General features: G+C 50.2%; 1 protein-coding gene across 1 annotated transcript in view; it reads left to right on the top strand.

Moving 5' to 3' along the window:
• ncor1 (nuclear receptor corepressor 1) overlaps nucleotides 1-20,119 on the top strand; it is a 356,231-nt gene that overhangs the window by 53,479 nt on the left and 282,633 nt on the right. The window contains exons 8-9 of the mRNA XM_038814799.1: nucleotides 9,300-9,413; nucleotides 10,998-11,054. Of these exons, the coding sequence (XP_038670727.1) occupies nucleotides 9,300-9,413; nucleotides 10,998-11,054 (171 nt within the window). The remainder of the gene's footprint in view (nucleotides 1-9,299; nucleotides 9,414-10,997; nucleotides 11,055-20,119) is intronic.

Here is a 20,119-nt window from a genome sequence, read left to right as displayed (position 1 = left end):
CCTCAATACTGCGCAAACCAGCACCTCTGACAGTGTAAACACTCCCTCAATACTGTGAAAACAGGCTCCTCTGACAGTGTAAACACTCCCTCAATACTGTGAAAACCGGCTCCTCTGACAGTGTAAACACTCCCTCAATACTGCGCAAACCAGCACCTCTGACAGTGTAAACACTCCCTCAATACTGTGAAAACAGGCTCCTCTGACAGTGTAAACACTCCCTCAATACTGTGCAAACCGGCTCCTCTGACAGTGTAAACACTCCCTCAATACTGTGAAAACAGGCTCCTCTGACAGTGTAAACACTCCCTCAATACTGCGCAAACCAGCACCTCTGACAGTGTAAACACTCCCTCAATACTGCGCAAACCAGCACCTCTGACAGTGTAAACACTCCCTCAATACTGTGCAAACCGGCACCTCTGACAGTGTAAACACTCCCTCAATACTGCGCAAACCAGCACCTCTGACAGTGTAAACACTCCCTCAATACTGTACTGCGCAAACCGGCACCTCTGACAGTGTAAACACTCCCTCAATACTGTGAAAACAGGCACCTCTGACAGTGTAAACACTCCCTCAATACTGTGAAAACAGGCTCCTCTGACAGTGTAAACACTCCCTCAATACTGCGCAAACAAGCACCTCTGACAGTGTAAACACTCCCTCAATACTGTGAAAACAGGCTCCTCTGACAGTGTAAACACTCCCTCAATACTGTGCAAACCGGCACCTCTGACAGTGTAAACACTCCCTCAATACTGTGCAAACCAGCACCTCTGACAGTGTAAACATTCCCTCAATACTGCGCAAACCGGCACCACTGGTGTCCCCGCTGACTATACCTGCGGCAAGTGCACCCAACTCCAGCTCCTCAGAGACCGTGTTAAGGTACTGGAGCTGCAGCTGGATGAACTTCGGATCATCCTGGAGGCAGAGGGGGTTATCGAGAAGAGTTACAGGGAGGTAGCCACACCAAAGGTACTGGACAAGAGTAGCTGGGTTACAGTCAGGGGAAAGAAAACTAACAGGCAAACAGTGCAGGGATCCCTGGTGGCCGTTCCCCTTCAAAACAAGTATACCGTTTTGGATGCTGTTGGGGGGGATGACCTACCGGGGGAAGGCCCCAGCGGCCAGGTCTCTGGCACTGAGTCTGGCTCTGGGGCTCAGAAGGGAAGGGGGGAGCATAGAAAAGCAATAGTAATAGGAGATTCAATGGTTAGGGGAATAGATAGGAGATTCTGTGGTCGCGAGCGAGACTCCCGAAAGGTATGTTGCCTACCAGGGCCAGGGATGTCTTGGATCGTGTCTTCAGGATCCTGAAGGGGGAGGGTGAGCAGCCAGAAGTCGTGGTGCACATTGGTACCAACGACGTAGGTAGGAAAAAGGGTGTGGAGGTAATAAACAAGTTTAGGGAGTTAGGCTGGAAGTTAAAGGCCAGACAGAGTTGTCATCTCTGGTTTGTTGCCGGTGCCACGTGATAGCGAGGCTAGGAATAGGGAGAGAGTGCAGTTGAACACGTGGCTGCAGGAATGGTGTAGGAGGGAGAGCTTCAGGTATCTGGATAATTGGAGCGCATTCTGGGGAAGGTGGGACCTGTACAAGCAGGACGGGTTGCATCTGAACCAGAGGGGCACCAATATCCTGGAGGGGAGGTTTTCTAGTACTCTTCGGGAGGGTTTAAACTAATTTGTCAGGGGAATGGGAACCGGATCTGTAGTCCAGCAACTAAGGAAGCCGATATTCAGGACGCCAAAGCACGTAGTGATGCAGTGGAAAGGTAACACTGACAAAGGAGAGTACTTGCAGGCAAGGAGATGGGTTGAAGTGTGTATACTTTAATGCAAGAAGCATCAGGAATAAGGTGGGTGAACTTAAGGCATGGATCGGTACTTGGGACTACGATGTGGTGGCCATCACGGAAACTTGGATAGAAGAGGGGCAGAAATGGTTGTTGGAGGTCCCTGGTTATAGATGTTTCAACAAGATTAGAGAGGATGGTAAAAGAGGTGGGGGGGTGGCATTGTTAATTAGAGATAGTATAACAGCTGCAGAAAGGCAGTTCGAGGGGGATCTGCCTACTGAGGTAATATGGGTTGGAAGTCAGAAATAGGAAATGAGCAGTCACCTTGTTGGGAGTTTTCTATAGGCCCCCCAATAGCAGCAGAGATGTGGAGGAACAGATTGGGAAACAGATTTTGGAAAGGTGCAGAAGTCACAGGGTAGTAGTCATGGGTGACTTCAATTTCCCAAACATTGAGTGGAAACTCTTTAGATCAAATAGTTTAGATGGGGTAGTGTTTGTGCAGTGTGTCCAGGAAGCTTTTCTAACACCGTATGTAGATTGTCCGACCAGAGGGGAGGCCATATTGGATTTAGTACTTGGTAATGAACCAGGGCAGGTGATAGATTTGTTAGTGGGGGAGCATTTTGGAGTTAGTGGGGGAGCATTTTGGAGGTAGTGACCACAATTCTGTGACTTTCACTTTAGTTATGGAGAGGGATAGGTGCGTGCAACAGGGCAAGGTTTATAATTGGGGGAAGGGTAAATACAATGCTGTCAGACAAGAATTGAAGTGCAAAAGTTGGGAACATAGGCTGTCAGGGAAGGACACAAGTGAAATGTGGAACTTGTTCAAGGAACAGGTACTGCGTGTCTTTGATATGTATGTCCCTGTCAGGCAGGGAAGAGATGGTCGAGTGAGGGAACCATGGTTGACAAGAGAGGTTGAATGTCTTGTTAAGAGGAAGAAGGAGACTTGTGTAAGGCTGAAGAAACAAGGTTCAGACAGGGTGCTGGAGGGATACAAGATAGCCAGGAGGGAACTGAAGAAAGGGATTAGGAGAGCTAAGAGAGGGCATGAAAAATCTTTGGCAGGTAGGATCAAGGAAAACCCCAAGGCCTTTTACACATATGTGAGAAATATGAGAATGACTAGAGCGAGGGTAGGTCCGATCAAGGACAGTAGCGGGAGATTGCATATTGAGTCTGAAGAGATAGGAGAGGTCTTGAACAAGTACTTTTCTTCAGTATTTACAAACGAGAGGGGCCATATTGTTGGAGAGGACAGTGTGAAACAGACTGATAAGCTCGAGGAGATACTTGTTAGAAAGGAAGATGTGTTGCGCGTTTTGAAAAATTTGAGGATAGACAAGTCCCCCGGTCCTGACGGGATATATCCAAGGATTCTATGGGAAGCAAGAAATGAAATTGCAGAGCCGTTGGCAATGATCTTTTCGTCCTCGCTGTCAACAGGGGTGGTACCAGAGGATTGGAGAGTGGCGAATGTCGTGCCCCTGTTCAAAAAAGGGAATAGGGATAACCCTGGGAATTACAGGCCAGTTAGTCTTACTTCGGTGGTAGGCAAAGTAATGGAAAGGGTACTGAGGGATAGGATTTCTGAGCATCTGGAAAGCACTGCTTGATTAGGGATAGTCAGCACGGATTTGTGAGGGGTAGGTCTTGCCTCACAAGTCTTATTGACTTCTTTGAGGAGGTGACCAAGCATGTGGATGAAGGTAAAGCAGTGGATGTAGTGTACATGGATTTTAGTAAGGCATTTGATAAGGTTCCCCATTGTAGGCTTGTGCAGAAAGTAAGGAGGCATGGGATAGTGGGAAATTTGGCCAGTTGGATAACAAACTGGCCAATCGATAGAAGACAGAGAGTGGTGGTGGATGGCAAATATTCAGCCTGGAGCCCAGTTACCAGTGGAGTACCGCAGGGATCAGTTCTGGGTCCTCTGCTGTTTGTGATTTTCATTGACGACTTGGATAAGGGAGTTGAAGGGTGGGTCAGTAAATTTGCAGATGATACGAAGATTGGTGGAGTTGTGGATAGTGAGGAGGGCTGTTGTCGGCTTCAAAGAGACATAGATAGAATGCAGAGCTGGGCTGAGAAGTGGCAGATGGAGTTTAACCCTGACAAGTGTGAGGTTGTCCATTTTGGAAGGACAAATATGAATGCGGAATACAGGGTTAACGGTAGGGTTCTTGGCAATGTGGAGGAGCAGAGAGATCTTGGGGTCTATGTTCATAGATCTTTGAAAGTTGCCACTCAAGTGGATAGAGCTGTGAAGAAGTCCTATGGTGTGCTAGTGTTCATTAGCAGAGGGATTGAATTTAAGAGCCGTGAGGTGATGATGCAGCTGTACAAAACCTTGGTCAGGCCACATTTGGAGTACTGTGTGCAGTTCTGGGCGCCTCATTTTAGGAAGGATGTGGAAGCTTTGGAAAAGGTGCAAAGGAGATTTACCAGGATGTTGCCTGGAATGGAGAGTAGGTCATACGAGGAAAGGTTGAGGGTGCTAGGCCTTTTCTCATTAGAACGGAGAAGGATGAGGGGCGACTTGATAGAGGTTTATAAGATGATTAGGGGAATAGATAGAGTAGACAGTCAGAGACTTTTTCCCCGGGTGGAACACACCATTACAAGGGGACATAAATTTAAGATAAATGGTGGAAGATATAGAGGGGATGTCAGAGGTAGGTTCTTTATCCAGAGAGTAGTGGGGGTATGGAATGCACTGCCTGTGGAAGTAGTTGAGTCGGAAACGTTAGGGATCTTCAAGCGGCTATTGGATAGGTGCATGGATTAGGGTAGAATAATGGAGTGTAGGTTAACTTCTTAAGGGTAGCATTGTGGATAGCACAATTGCTTCACAGCTCCAGGGTCCCAAGTTCGATTTCGACTTGGGTCACTGTCTGTGTGGAGTCTGCACATCCTCCCCGTGACTGCGTGGGTTTCTTCCGGGTACTCCGGTTTCCTCCCACAGTCCAAAGATGTGCAGGTTGGGTGGATTGGCCATGAAAAATTGTCCAAAATTCTATGATTAACCTAGGACAAAAGTTCGGCGCAACATCGTGGGCCGAAGGGCCTGTTCTGTGCTGTATTTCTCTATCTCTGCTAGTGTAAACACTCCCTCAATACTGTGAAAACCGGCACCTCTGACAGTGTAAACACTCCCTCAATACTGTGCAAACCAGCACCTCTGACAGTGTAAACACTCCCTCAATACTGCGCAAACCGGCTCCTCTGACAGTGTAAACACTCCCTCAATACTGTGCAAACCGGCACCTCTGACAGTGTAAACACTCCCTCAATACTGCGCAAACCGGCTCCTCTGACAGTGTAAACACTCCCTCAATACTGTGAAAACCAGCACCTCTGACAGTGTAAACACTCCCTCAATACTGCGCAAACCGGCACCTCTGACAGTGTAAACACTCCCTCAATACTGCGCAAACCAGCACCTCTGACAGTGTAAACACTCCCTCAATACTGCGCAAACCAGCACCTATGACAGTGTAAACACTCCCTCAATACTGTGCAAACCGGCACCTCTGACAGTGTAAACACTCCCTCAATACTGCGCAAACCGGCACCTCTGACAGTGTAAACACTCCCTCAATACTGCGCAAACCAGCACCTCTGACAGTGTAAACACTCCCTCAATACTGCGCAAACCAGCACCTCTGACAGTGTAAACACTCCCTCAATACTGCGCAAACCGGCACCTCTGACAGTGTAAACACTCCCTCAATACTGCGCAAACCAGCACCTCTGACAGTGTAAACACTCCCTCAATACTGCGCAAACCAGCACCTCTGACAGTGTAAACACTCCCTCAATACTGTTCCAGAATCTCTGCTTTGATTTTTCTCAGGTCGTGGAATGAGAGTTGATCCTACAAGCTGTCTTGGAGCTGAATGTGCTGCGAACCGAGCCATGGCTGAAACCTGAAACTTCTCTCTCACCTTTACATTTTCCATACTTGGTTTATTGTTTGAAGCAGTTCCCACAGCCTGTGTTTATTTTTTAGGAAACGTGTTTAACAGCACAGGGCAACGACTTTACCGGTGCCAACCAGTCTGCAGAAGTGTAATCACTGGATGGCTGACATAAACAGCCAAAATATTACTTTATTTTATAACTGTTGTTGGATTCAGTGCTACAGGTTGCCATTATTTTGGTTGTTGTTGTTATAAGGTTGTGGAGGTAATGTTCCTGGAAACTCTGAGATTGAGACTTTTAATTTGTACATTCATAAGATGCAGCAATATTTTGTCAAGTGCAGCACCGACCTAGCAACGGCACTGCTGCAATTACTCGTTGCCATTAATTCTATCTTCTCTCCTCTTTGTTTGTAATCTTTATTATTGTCACACGTAGGCTTACATTAACACTGCAGTATAGATACTGTGAAAATCCCCCAGTCGCCACATTCCGGCACCTGTTCGTGTACACTGAGGGAGAATTCAGAATACCCAAATTACCTAACAACCCGTCTTTTGGGGCTTGTGGGAGGAAACCCCCGGAGACATGGGGAGAACATGCAGATTCCACACAGACAGTGAGCCAAGCCGGTAATTGAACCCGGGCCCCTGGCGATATGAAGCAACAGTCCTAACCACTGTGCTGCTGTACCACTCAGGTTTCCAGGGTTGGTTTTGCAATTTGTACTGGATCTTGTCTCTTCACGTGGTTTCTTCAAAAAATGTGACAAATTGTTTCATGCTTTGTAGTTCCCTAAACTTCAATAACATTTGTCTTTCTCATTTATTCGTAACCCAAGAGAATATCACCCAATTCTGGGGAGGTGCTGCAGTGGGGTTGGGATACTGCTGTTTGGAATTTTGGCATCTTTCACTATTTGACAAGGTGTGATGTTGGGGACGGGTGTGGAGGACAACTGCCACATGCAGCCAACATTTCATATTCCTTAGGCCTCTTCTGATTTGTTCTCCTTATTATTGCAGATTTAATTCATGCATTAATAACTGTAGCAACATATCTTTTGCCGTTTGTGGGTTTCTGTGAATTGTGTGAGACGGACTGTCTCAGTCTGCTTCCTTCCAAAGGGAAAATGCATCTTGCTGCATAAAACAATTAAGACATTTGTGAATTGTCCTCTAAACTGCATTGGAGTTAACTGCAGAATTTGCATGCTAAAGTTCAAAACCAACATTCACTGCTAGTCCTGTATTCTGAAAGTGGGAATCTTGTGTCTAGGAATAACAGACAATCTGGAGCTTCGATCCATGCCAATCTGTTGATTGCATTAATGATTCCGGATCATGAAAGATCATTTTTGAAATTTGTCTTATCTCATTTACTTCCTGACTACAGGCCTTTGATCACTAGTGGTAGAAATATTGAATTCAAATTAGTTCTTTCTGCTGAAGCAGAATTTGACCTTTCATTTGGCAGAGGTTCTAAAGTGAGCAGATGATAGTTTGTGATGAGGTTTCAGATGGCCACATGGCTCTGTGTTCAACGATTGCACGTCAGCTTAGTTGATGGTTATGATTCAAAACCCGACAAAATGTTGAATATTGAGTTTCTTTAAACATTTTATGTTTTCTTCTGTCATTCTCTCCCTGTCAGCTTTTCAGTTAGAACATAGAACACTACAGCGCAGTACGGGCCCTTCGGCCCTCGATGTTGCGCCGACCTGTGAAACCATCTGAAGCCTATCTGACCTACACTATTCCATTTTCATCCATATGTATCCAGTGACCACTTAAATGCCCTTAAAGTTGGCGAGTCTACTACTGTTGCAGGCAGGGCGTTCCACACCCCTACTACTCTCTGAGTAAAGAAACTGCCTCTGACTTCTGTCCTATATCTATCACCCCTCAATTTAAAGCTATGTCCCCTCGTGTTGGTCATCACCATCCGAGGAAAAAGACTCTCACTGTCCACCCTATCTAACCCTCTGACTATCTTATATGTCTCTATTAAGTCACCTCTCAGCCTTCTCCTCTCTAACGAAAACAACCTCAATTCCCTGAGCCTTTCCTCGTAAGACCTTCCCTCCATACCAGGCAACATCCTAGTAAATCTCCTCTGAACCCTTTCCAAAGCTTCCACATCCTTCCTATAATGTGGTGACCAGAACTGCACGCAGTACTCCAGGTGCGGCCGCACCAGAGTTATGTACAGCTGCAGCATGACCTTGTGGTTCCGAAACTCAATCCCCCTGCTTATAAAGGCTAGCACACCATATGCCTTCTTAACAGCCCTATTAACCTGGGTGGCAACTTTCAGGGATTTATGTACCTGGATGCCGAGATCTCTCTGTTCATCTACACTACCAAGAATCTTGCCATTAGCCCAGTACTCTGCATTCCTGTTACTCCTTCCAAAATGAACCACCTCACACTTTTCCGCATTAAACTCCATGTGCCACCTCTCAGCCCAGTTCTGCAGCTTATCTATGTCCCTCTGTATCCTATAACATCCTTCAGCACTATCCACAACTCCACCGACCTTCGTGTCATCTGCAAATTTACTAACCCATCCTTCTACACCCTCTTCCAGGTCATTTATAAAAATGACAAACAGCAGTGGCCCCAAAACAGATCCTTGCGGTACACCACTAGTAACTGAACTCCAGGATGAACATTTGCCATCAACCACCACCCTCTGTCTTCTTTCAGCTAGCCAATTACTGATCCAAACCGCTAAATCACCTTCAATTCCATACTTCCTTATTTTCTGCATTAGCCTACCGTGTGGAACCTTATCAAACGCCTTACTGAAATCCATATACACCACATCAACAGCTTTACCCTGATCCACCTGTTTGGTCACCTTCTCAAAAAACTCAATAAGGTTTGTGAGGCATGACCTACCCTTCACAAAACCGTGTTGACTATCGCTAATCAACTTGTTCTTTTCAAGATGATTATAAACCCTATCTCTTATAACCTTTTCCAACATTTTACCCACGACCGAAGTAAGGCTCACAGGTCTATAATTACCAGGGTTGTCTCTACTCCCCTTCTTGAACAAGGGGACAACATTTGCTATCCTCCAGTCTTCCGGCACTATTCCTGTCGACAAAGATGACATAAAGATCAAGGACAAAGGCTCTGCAATCTCCTCCCTGGTTCAGTTGTGAAAGATCCTCCCTGCTGTCTTTACCCCGGACACGAGCGTGCTGGGGCACTGTCCAAGTCTCGTCATGCTCCCTTTATTTTTGATCTTCTGTTTTCTCTCCTCTGAAGTCCTGTTTCTGAATTGCTATTCCCCAGGTAACAGCACCTTCCAGTAATTTGCTTCATTTATTTTTGTGATACATACATAGAAGATAGGAGCAGGAGGAAGCCTTTTGGCCCTTCGAGCCTGCTCCACCATTCATCACGATCATGGCTGATCATCCAACTCAATAGTCTAATCCTGCTTTCTCCTATTTTTAAAAATAGATTAATTTAGAAAAAAATCTGAGATTTTCGATTTAAAGCTTGTACAAATTGGCAAGAAATACTGACTCTGTTCTCGTGTTGCCTCTTAGCAACAACTTGAAGAGGAAGCAGCGAAACCTCCAGAGCCTGAGAAACCAGTCTCCCCTCCTCCAGTCGAACCAAAACATCGCAGTATCGTTCAGATTATCTACGATGAAAACAGGGTAAGGACTAAAACATCAGGGGTTTTCCATTATTAATGTTTTGAAGAAATAACCAGGCACTCCTCTAAGTTGAGGGCTTTGTGAGAGATTTGTCTTGTGTTGTTTGTACAGGCTGCATTCCATTTGGAAGCTGGGGTGGTCTGGTGGAAAATGTCCGATTCAGTGCTATAGGCTGCAGGTGACTATCCATGATGGTTACAGGCCAAAGTTACCGTTGGTTACTGTGGTCATGTATTTGTAAATAAGAGTCATGGCAGTGTGTTGTTACTTCTCATGCCCACTATGACAAGTGGACTTTAATGTGACATGCCTTGCCCTCTTCAGCTAGTTTTATGGTGGAGTTTTTCTGAATTAAGTCTGCTAAATAAGGGCAGTCTTGTTTCTGCACTTTTAAAAATGCGCCCGGGCTTAAAGCCACACTGCTGAGTAACATAGAAACAGTGAAGTATACAGTGCATTTGAGACATCCAAATTCAATTGGCAGGAAGAATAGGAGAGTGTGCCAGTTTATCCAGGCAAATCTAACTGCTGCAAGGAGTTAGTAGACATAGACATAGAACATACAGTGCAGAAGAAGGCTATTCGGCCCATTGAGCCTGCACCGACCCACTCAAGCCCTCACTTCCACCCTATCCCCATAACCCCATCTAACCATTTTGGACACTAAGGGCAATTTAGCTTGGCCAATCCACCTAACCTGCACTTCTTTGGACTGTGAGAGGAAACCGGAGCACCCGGAGGAAACCCACGCAGACATGGGGAGAACGTGCAGACTCCGCACAGACAGTGACCCAGTGGGGAATTGAACCTGGGACCCTGGCGCTGTGAAGCCACAGTGCTATTCACTTGTGCTGCCCACGGTAGTAGATAATTAATGGCTTTCTGTGTGGCTGTATTCATTTATCTGTTTCTGCCTCCATATCAAACGTGAGCGAGGCCTCTGTGTGCTCCAGCAGCCTGTGACACTGAACTCGGTTATGGTCTCAGCACCATCTGTTTACCCAAAAATTTCTTCCAGGTGTCATCCTGATTACCCGATGTTCTAAATCACTGTTATGGCTGATGTACCTTGAAGGGTCTCTGAACCTTCATACTGTGTGATTGAAAAATGAATTAAGACAATTGAGACTATCCCCATCACCCCCACAGAACAGTGGGAATTTGTAAAGGAGAACAATAACAGCTGTGCTGGGAATGACCACAGAATTAGATGGTTCCACAGCCATAGTTGTGCACATGGAGCCTGAATTGGACTAAACTTGTGATAAATTGACCCTGGACCAGATGAACTGTCACATCAAGAGGCTGGAGGAGGCTGTACAAATCCCCATGCATCTTGATTGATCACCTTGATAACATTACCAAGCTGTCTTGCTTTACTTTATCCTGGTTTCAGTGTAAATTGGTGTTCTGTGTCCAGTTACGAGGACAGATAAACTTAGCAGAAGCTGCTTTGTTGTGCTGGGAACGGGGGATAAAAGATGGTCAATTGCAAAAAATGCAGAAGGTCATTATGAGAGAAATAAATTATTTAAATATTTGTAATGTCAGGATGCTTGTGTAAACAATTATTCTTGTTGACAGAAAAAAGCAGAGGAAGCTCACAAAATACTTGAAGGTCTGGGTCCAAGAGTGGAGCTGGTAAGTGTTCATACCCATGTCATATATCCACTTTACAGGTAATATTCTGAATCTGTTGAATGCTTCTAGGTTTCAGTGATTTCTCTGGGGTAGGTTATTACCCCTGGATTATGACTATCAAATGGTTACAGATGACGATTACAAATCATGACCTGACCTGAGCAGTGATTGGACAATATGGAGCGACCAATACCTAATCAGCAGCGATGCCAGATTCCTGTGCATCGATATGTACAATGCTGGGCATGTGAAATGTTATATCTGTATCTCTCGAACCAAATAAATCATCAGCAAAAGTTGGGGTCTGTCTCCAGGGAGCATTTACAGCTATGAATATAGTATAAGAAATTGGAGCAGCAATAGGCCACATGACCTGTTGAATCTGCTCCGCCATTCACTGTTAACTTGCTGACCTTTGGTTTCAACTCCACTCTCTTGCCCATTCCCCATATTGCTTGATTCCCTGAGAGACAAATAATCTGCCTGTCTCAGCATTAAATATTTTCAGTGATGGAGCATTCACAACCCTCCGGGGCAGAGAATTCCAAAGATTCACAACCCTTTGAGTCAAGAAATTTCTCCTCATCTCAGTCCTAAATTATCAGCATCTTCTCTCGAGGCTGTGCCCCCATGTTCTAGATTTCCCCATCCAAGGGAAACAACTCCTCAGAGTCTACCCTGAAACCCCTTTGGAATCTCATTTATTACAATGTGATCACCTCTCATTCGGAGAATATATACCCAATTTACTCAGCCTCATCATCAGACAACCATTTCATCCCAGAGGCCTTTGCTGTACCACCTGCAGTGTGTGTTTATCCTTGCTTTACTATGGAGACCAAAACTGCACACAATATAGAATTAGGTACAGTACTGCTGGGGACCTGCCTGACACTGTACTGTATAACATCGCAGGGCTGATACCGTAGAGCATTGGGGTGCAGTGTTGGTGGAGACAGGAATGATGCTCTATAACATTAGGGTAGTGTTGATGGGGACAGGACTGATGCTCTGTAACACTGGGGTACAGTGTTGGTGGGGACAGGACTGATGCTCTGTAACACTGGGGTACAGTGTTGGTGGGGACAGGACTGATGCTCTGTAACACTGGGGTACAGTGTTGGTGGGGACAGGACTGATGCTCTGTAACACTGGGGTACAGTGTTGGTGGGGACAGGACTGATGCTCTGTAACACTGGGATACAGTGTTGGTGGGGACAGGACTGATGCTCTGTAACACTGGGATACAGTGTTGGTGGGGACAGGACTGATGCTCTGTAACACTGGGGTACAGTGTTGGTGGGGACAGGACTGATGCTCTGTAACACTGGGATACAGTGTTAGTGGGGACAGGACTGATGCTCTGTAACACTGGGGTACAGTGTTAGTGGGGACAGGACTGATGCTCTGTAACACTGGGATACAGTGTTAGTGGGGACAGGACTGATGCTCTGTAACACTGGGGTACAGTGTTAGTGGGGACAGGACTGATGCTCTGTAACACTGGGGTACAGTGTTAGTGGGGACAGGACTGATGCTCTGTAACACTGGGATACAGTGTTAGTGGGGACAGGACTGATGCTCTGTAACACTGGGATACAGTGTTGGGGGGAACAGGACTGATGCTCTGTAACACTGGGGTACAGTGTTAGTGGGGACAGGACTGATGCTCTAACACTGGGGTACAGTGTTGGGGACAGGACTGATGCTCTGTAACACTGGGGTACAGTGTTGGTGGGGACAGGACTGATGCTCTGTAACACTGGGATACAGTGTTAGTGGGGACAGGACTGATGCTCTGTAACACTGGGGTACAGTGTTGATGGGGACAGGACTGATGCTCTGTAACACTGGGGTACAGTGTTGGTGGGGATAGGGCTGATGCTCTGTAACACTGGGGTACAGTGTTGGTGTGGACAGGACTGATGCTCTGTAACACTGTTGTACGGTGTTGGTGGGGACAGGACTGATGCTCTGTAACACTGGGGTACAGTGTTAGTGGGGACAGGGCTGATGCTCTGTAACACTGGGGTACAGTGTTAGTGGGGACAGGGCTGATGCTCTGTAACACTGGGGTACAGTGTTGGTGGGGACAGGACTGATGCTCTGTAACACTGGGGTACAGTGTTAGTGGGGACAGGGCTGATGCTCTGTAACACTGGGGTACAGTGTTGGTGGGGATAGGGCTGATGCTCTGTAACACTGGGGTACAGTGTTGGTGGGGACAGGACTGATGCTCTGTAACACTGGGATACAGTGTTGGTGGGGACAGGACTGATGCTCTGTAACACTGGGATACAGTGTTAGTGGGGACAGGACTGATGCTCTGTAACACTGGGATACAGTGTTAGTGGGGACAGGACTGATGCTCTGTAACACTGGGGTACAGTGTTGGTGGGGACAGGGCTGATGCTCTGTAACACTGGGATACAGTGTTGGTGGGGACAGGACTGATGCTCTGTAACACTGGGGTACAGTGTTGGTGGGGATAGGGCTGATGCTCTGTAACACTGGGGTACAGTGTTGGTGGGGACAGGACTGATGCTCTGTAACACTGGGATACAGTGTTGGGGACAGGACTGATGCTCTGTAACACTGGGATACAGTGTTGGGGACAGGACTGATGCTCTGTAACACTGGGGTACAGTGTTGGTGGGGATAGGGCTGATGCTCTGTAACACTGGGGTACAGTGTTGGTGGGGACAGGACTGATGCTCTGTAACACTGGGGTACAGTGTTGGTGGGGATAGGGCTGATGCTCTGTAACACTGGGGTACAGTGTTGGTGGGGACAGGACTGATGCTCTGTAACACTGGGGTACAGTGTTGGTGGGGATAGGGCTGATGCTCTGTAACACTGGGATACAGTGTTGGTGGGGACAGGACTGATGCTCTAACACTGGGGTACAGTGTTGGTGGGGACAGGGCTGATGCTCTGTAACACTGGGGTACAGTGTTGGGGGGAACAGGACTAATGCTCTGTAACACTGGAGTACGGTGTTGGGGGGAACAGGATTGATGCTCTGTAACACTGGGATACAGTGTTGGTGGGGACAGGACTGATGCTCTGTAACACTGGGGTACAGTGTTGGGGGGAACAGGACTAATGCTCTGTAACACTGGAGTACGGTGTTGGTGGGGACAGGACTGATGCTCTGTAACACTGGGGTACAGTGTTGGTGGGGACAGGGCTGATGCTCTGTAACACTGGGGTACAGTGTTGGGGGGAACAGGATTGATGCTCTGTAACACTGGGATACAGTGTTGGTGGGGACAGGACTGATGCTCTGTAACACTGGGGTACAGTGTTGGGGGGAACAGGACTAATGCTCTGTAACACTGGAGTACGGTGTTGGTGGGGACAGGACTGATGCTCTGTAACACTGGGGTACAGTGTTGGGGGGAACAGGACTAATGCTCTGTAACACTGGAGTACGGTGTTGGTGGGGACAGGACTGATGCTCTGTAACACTGGAGTACAGTGTTGGTGGGGACAGGATGATGCTCTGTAACACTGTTGTACGGTGTTGGTGGGGACAGGACTGATGCTCTGTAACACTGGGGTACAGTGTTGGTGGGGACAGGATTGATGCTCTGTAACACTGGGATACAGTGTTGGTGGGGACAGGATTGATGCTCTGTAACACTGGGGTACAGCGTTGGGGGACAGGACTGATGCTCTGTAACACTGGGGTACAGTGTTGATGTGGACAGGACTGATGCTCTGTAACACGCTGTTGAGTGTTGGTGGGGATAGGACTGATGCTCTGTAACACGCTGTTGAGTGTTGGTGGGGATAGGGCTGATGCTCTGTAACATTAGGGTACAGTGTTGATGGGGACAGGACTGATGCTCTGTAACACTCGGTTGAGTGTTGGTGGGGATAGGACTGATGCTCTGTAACACTCGGTTGAGTGTTGGTGGGGATAGGGCTGATGCTCTGTAACACGCTGTTGAGTGTTGGTGGGGATAGGGCTGATGCTCTGTAACATTAGGGTACAGTGTTGATGGGGACAGGACTGATGCTCTGTAACATGTGGTTGAGTGTTGGTGGGGATAGGACTGATGCTCTGTAACACTCGGTTGAGTGTTGGTGGGGATAGGGCTGATGCTCTGTAACACTCGGTTGAGTGTTGGTGGGGATAGGGCTGATGCTCTGTAACACGCTGTTGAGTGTTGGTGGGGATAGGGCTGATGCTCTGTAACATTAGGGTACAGTGTTGCTGGGGACAGGACTGATGCTCTGTAACACTCGGTTGAGTGTTGGTGGGGACAGGACTGATGCTCTGTAACACTGGGGTACAGTGTTGGTGGGGATAGGGCTGATGCTCTGTAACATTAGGGTACAGTGTTGGTGGGGACAGGACTGATGCTCTGTAACACGCGGTTGAGTGTTGGTGGGGATAGGGCTGATGCTCTGTAACACTCGGTTGAGTGTTGGTGGGGATAGGGCTGATGCTCTGTAACATTAGGGTACAGTGTTGCTGGGAACAGGACTGTTTCTTAATGACTTGGGTAGTGGAGTGCTGATGGGTGCTGCTCTGACTTTGGGGTTGTTTATCTTGGAAGCAATCTGTGAAATTCTTACATGTGCCTGCATAGATTTACCACACAAATTGGCAGTTCAACACAACAGGTTTATGCTAATGTTTAAGCCTCATACAAGCCGCCTCCCACTTATCATCTAATCCTATTATTTCTGTTGTTTTTCCAAAATCCCTACAGCAATCAAGTGCTGTTGGTCGGCAAAAGAACTGTTAACATGGGGATGGAATGGGCCCTGAAAGGATTGGTGGCTCCGAATTATTAATGTGTAAGCAGGCTTGCTCATTTGCTGAGTTCACTGATCTCAGTGGCAGTGGGGAGAGGGTGACTGGGCCATACTGTTCCTGGGCAAGAACAGGTGAAAAATTGCCTCTGGTTTCCACTCGTTTAGTTTCTAGCAACCGCCGCTAGACATCGCATGTGTGTTCTATCGAGGGAAGGCAGGATTGAATCATAGAATCCCTACAGTGCAGCAGGAGGCCATTCAACCCATCATGTCAGCACCGACCCTCTGAAAGAGCACTCCATCTAGGCCCACTCCCCCACCCTATCCCTGTAACCCCACCTAACCTGCACGTCTTTGGACTGTGGGAGGAAACTCACGCAGACACGGGGAGAAAGTGCCAACTCCACACACGCAATGATCCGGAATCGAACCTGTGTCCTTCGTGCTTTGAGGCAGCGTGCTAACCACTGTGCCACCTTTGTTTGGTTGTGATGCTTCTACAGTTGAATATCATGTTGGGTGTTGGCAATTTGATGTGTAAAATAACAGAGGGTGACTCGTGACCTTGTACCAACACCTCAGAAATGAGTGGTTGTTTTGCGGGGAGAATTGGAGAAAATTGACACAGAAAATGATTAGGATTGGCAGCAGAAATGAGAAAGGAGACAGGGGGTTTTACACAGAGGGTAGTGGGTGCCTGGAACTCGCTGCCGAAGGAGGTGGTGGAAGCAGGGACAATAGTGCGGTTTAAGGGGCGTCTTGACAAATACATGAATAGGATGGGAATAGAGGGATACATAGAATTTACAGTGCAGAAGGAGGCCATTCAGCCCATCGAGTCTGCACCGGCTCTTGGAAAGAGCACCCTACCCAAGGTCAACACCTCCACCCTATCCCCATAACCCAGTAACCCCACCCAACACTAAGGACAATTTTTGGACACTAAGGGCAATTTATCATGGCCAATCCACCTAACCTGCACATCTTTGGACTGTGGGAGGAAACCGGAGCACCCGGAGGAAACCCACGCACACACGGGGAGGATGTGCAGACTCCACACAGACAGTGACCCAAGCCAAAATCGAACCTGGGACCCTGGAGCTGTGAAGCGATTGTGCTATCCACAATGCTACCGTGCTGCCCTGATACGGACCCCAGAAGTGTACAGGATTTTAGTTTAGATGGGCAACATGGTCGGCGCAGGCCTGGAGGGTCGAAGGGCCTGTTCGTGTTCTGTACTGTTCTTTGTGCTAGATGTTTATGTGAGGCTCCCAGGGCTGTTCAGGACCATCACAGGCAGGCTAAATCAAATGAGGGACTTCTCTGCCAAATCATTCCACCTTCAGAAGAGGTCACACAGCTTTCTGCTTACTTAAGCTGAATGAAATGAAGGTTGCAGTGTTGCTATTATTCTACATTGTTTACCCGTTGGAGGTTATTGGGACAACACAACGTGGATGAGACCTCCACCCCAAGGGAGGGATACAAACCTGTGCAGACATTAACGTTGTGGATACAATTGGCTGATGGTTCTGGTATGGGCCAAATGGTGCAGAACTTATCATAGAATCATAGAGTTTACAGTGCAGAAGGAGGCTATTCGGCCCATCGAGTCTGCAAAGAGCACTCGAGCCCACGTCTCCACCCTATCCCCGTAACCCAGTAACTTTACGAGTGGAAAATGTAATTAAATAAATGTAGTATTTTGTGCCATGTCAGGAAAGTAGAACATGAAAGATGCTGAATGATTTGGGTCCTATGAGGAACGGGAATCTGCCCCCTCTGTACAATCTATCCGACATATTTCACAATAAATGGTCACATATTACCTACTAAAATTGCTTAGCAAGCCAATCAGCTACTACAGAATCACTGAGGGCGAAGGCCCAATATTACCAATCTCAGGATGACAAGGGGTGGCGAATAAATTCTGCTTTCCCAACCTTGTTCACATTTGAACTATAGAACAGCACAGAGGAGGCCATTCGGCCCATCTTGTCCATGCCAGCCCGAGGACACCCAGATGTCCTTTCTAATCCCACCTTCGTGCACCTGGTTCAAAGCCTGTAGCTTGGAGCAGTTAAAGTGCTAATCCAGGGCTGAGCAGAAATATATTAAAGGAAATTAAAGCATCTTGAAAGAGAAAAGGCAAATCAAAGTTCAATGTATACTTCTCATTTGAACTTACTGAAGAATTTGAAAATCCCCCCCCCCCCCCCCCCCCCCCCCCCCCCCCCTCAGACATTTTAATTTTCCCCGAGAAGGTCTACGAGCGGCTGCCACCTCCGGGAGAACCCTAACATTGACCCTCTTACGACAAACTTTATTTTCTCGAGACTGAGAAACCCAGCCATGTCACTAACCCAGGTCTCTACACTGGGGGGGGGGGGGGGGAGGGGGGGGGGGGGAGGGGGGGGGGGGAGGGGGGAGGGGGGGGAGGGGGGGGGGAGGGGGGGGGGGGGAGGGGAGGGGGGAGGGGAGGGGGGAGGGGGGGGGGGGGAGGGGGTGGGGGGAGGGGGGGGGGGGAGGGGGGGAGGGGGGGGGAGGGGGGGGGGGGGAGGGGAGGGGGGAGGGGAGGGGGGAGGGGAGGGGGGAGGGGGGGGGGAGGGGGGGGGGGATGGGGGGGGGAGGGGGGGGGAGGGGGGGAGGGGGAGGGGGGAGGGGGGGGGGGGAGGGGGGGGGCGGGGGGGGGCGGGGGGGGGGGAGGAGGGGGGAGGGGGGAGGGGGGGGGAGGGGGGGGGGGAGGGGGGGGGGAGGAGGGGGGAGGGGGGAGGGGGGGGGGGAGGAGGGGGAGGGGGGAGGGGGGGGGGGGGGGGGGAGGGGAGGGGGGAGGGGAGGGGGGAGGGGAGGGGGAGGGGGGGGGGGAGGGGGGGGGGGGAGGGGGGGGGAGGGGGGGGGGAGGGGGGAGGGGGGAGGGGGGAGGGGGGGGGGGGAGGGGTGGGGGGTGAGGGGGGGGGGGGGGGGGAGGGGGGGGGGGGGGAGGGGGGAGGGGGGCGGGGGGGGGGCAGGGGGGGGGGAGGGGGGGGGGGAGGAGGGGGAGGGGGGAGGGGGGGGGAGGGGGGGAGGGGGGAGGGAGGGGGGGAGGGGGGATGGGGGAGGGGGGGGGGGGAGGGGGGGAGGGGGGGGGGGGAGGAGGGGGGAGGGGGGGGGAGGGGGGAGGGGGGGGAGGGGGGGGGGAGGGGGGGAGGGGGAGGGGGGAGGGGGAGGGGAGGGGGAGGGAGGGAGGGCGGAGGGGGGGGGGGAGGGGGGGGGGAGGGAGGGGGGGGGGGGGGGGGGGGGAGGGAGGGGGGGGGGGGGGGGGGGACGGGGGGGGGGGGAGGGGGGGGGGGGAGGGGAGGGGGGGGGGGGAGGGAGGGGGGGGGGAGGGCGGGGGGGGGGAGGGGAGGGAGGGGGGGGGAGGGGGGAGGGGGGGGGGGAGGGGGGAGGGGAGGGGGAGGGGGAGGGGGGGGGGTGAGGGAGGGGGGGGGAGGGGAGGGGGGGGGGGAGGGGAGGGGGGGGGGGGAGGGGGGGGGGGGGAGGGAGGGGGGGGGGGAGGGGAGGGGGGGGGGGGGGAGGGAGGGGGGGGGAGGGAGGGGGGGGGGGGGGAGGGGGGGGGGAGGGGGGGGGAGGGGGGGGGGGAGGGGGGGGGGAGGGGGGGGGGGGGGGGGGGAGAGAGAGAGGAGCTTCAGGCATGCCGAAAACATGTGTGCATGATTTGCTGGGCTTCCCGTGCACCTCGCACACTTATCCTCAATCCCGAAAAACTTACTCATCGTAGCCGCTGTCATGTGTGCCCGGTGGACTACCTTAAATTGTATCAGGCTAAGCCTGGCACATGATGAGGGGGTATTAACCCTGCTTAGGGCCTCCGCCCATAGACCCGCCTCCTAGCTCGTCCTCCCACTTGCCCTTGAGCTCCTCCACCGGAGTTTCCTCTGCCTCCGAAAGCTACTGGTAAATATCCGATACCTTCTCCTCTCCCACCCAGGTACTGGAAACTACTCTATCCTGTATCCCTTGTGGTGCCAACAGCAGAAAGGAGTGGCGCTTGTTTTCTCAGGAAGTCTCGCACCTGCAAATACCTAAAACCATTCCCTGCTGGCAATTTAAATTTATCCTCCAAAGCTTTCAAGCTGGGAAAGCTCCCATCTATAAATAGATCCCCCATTTATGGGCAGCACAAGTGGATAGTACTGTGGCTTCACAGCGCCAGGGTCTCAGGTTCGATTCCTCGCTGGGTCACTGTCTGTGCGGAGTCTGCACGTTCTCCCCGTGTCTGTGTGGGTTTCCTCCGGGTGCCCTGGTTTCCTCCCACA

The sequence above is a fragment of the Scyliorhinus canicula genome, chromosome 12, assembly GCF_902713615.1.
Source record: "Scyliorhinus canicula chromosome 12, sScyCan1.1, whole genome shotgun sequence".
Taxonomy (NCBI): domain Eukaryota; kingdom Metazoa; phylum Chordata; class Chondrichthyes; order Carcharhiniformes; family Scyliorhinidae; genus Scyliorhinus; species Scyliorhinus canicula.
This window is presented reverse-complemented; position numbering and strand designations above follow the sequence as displayed.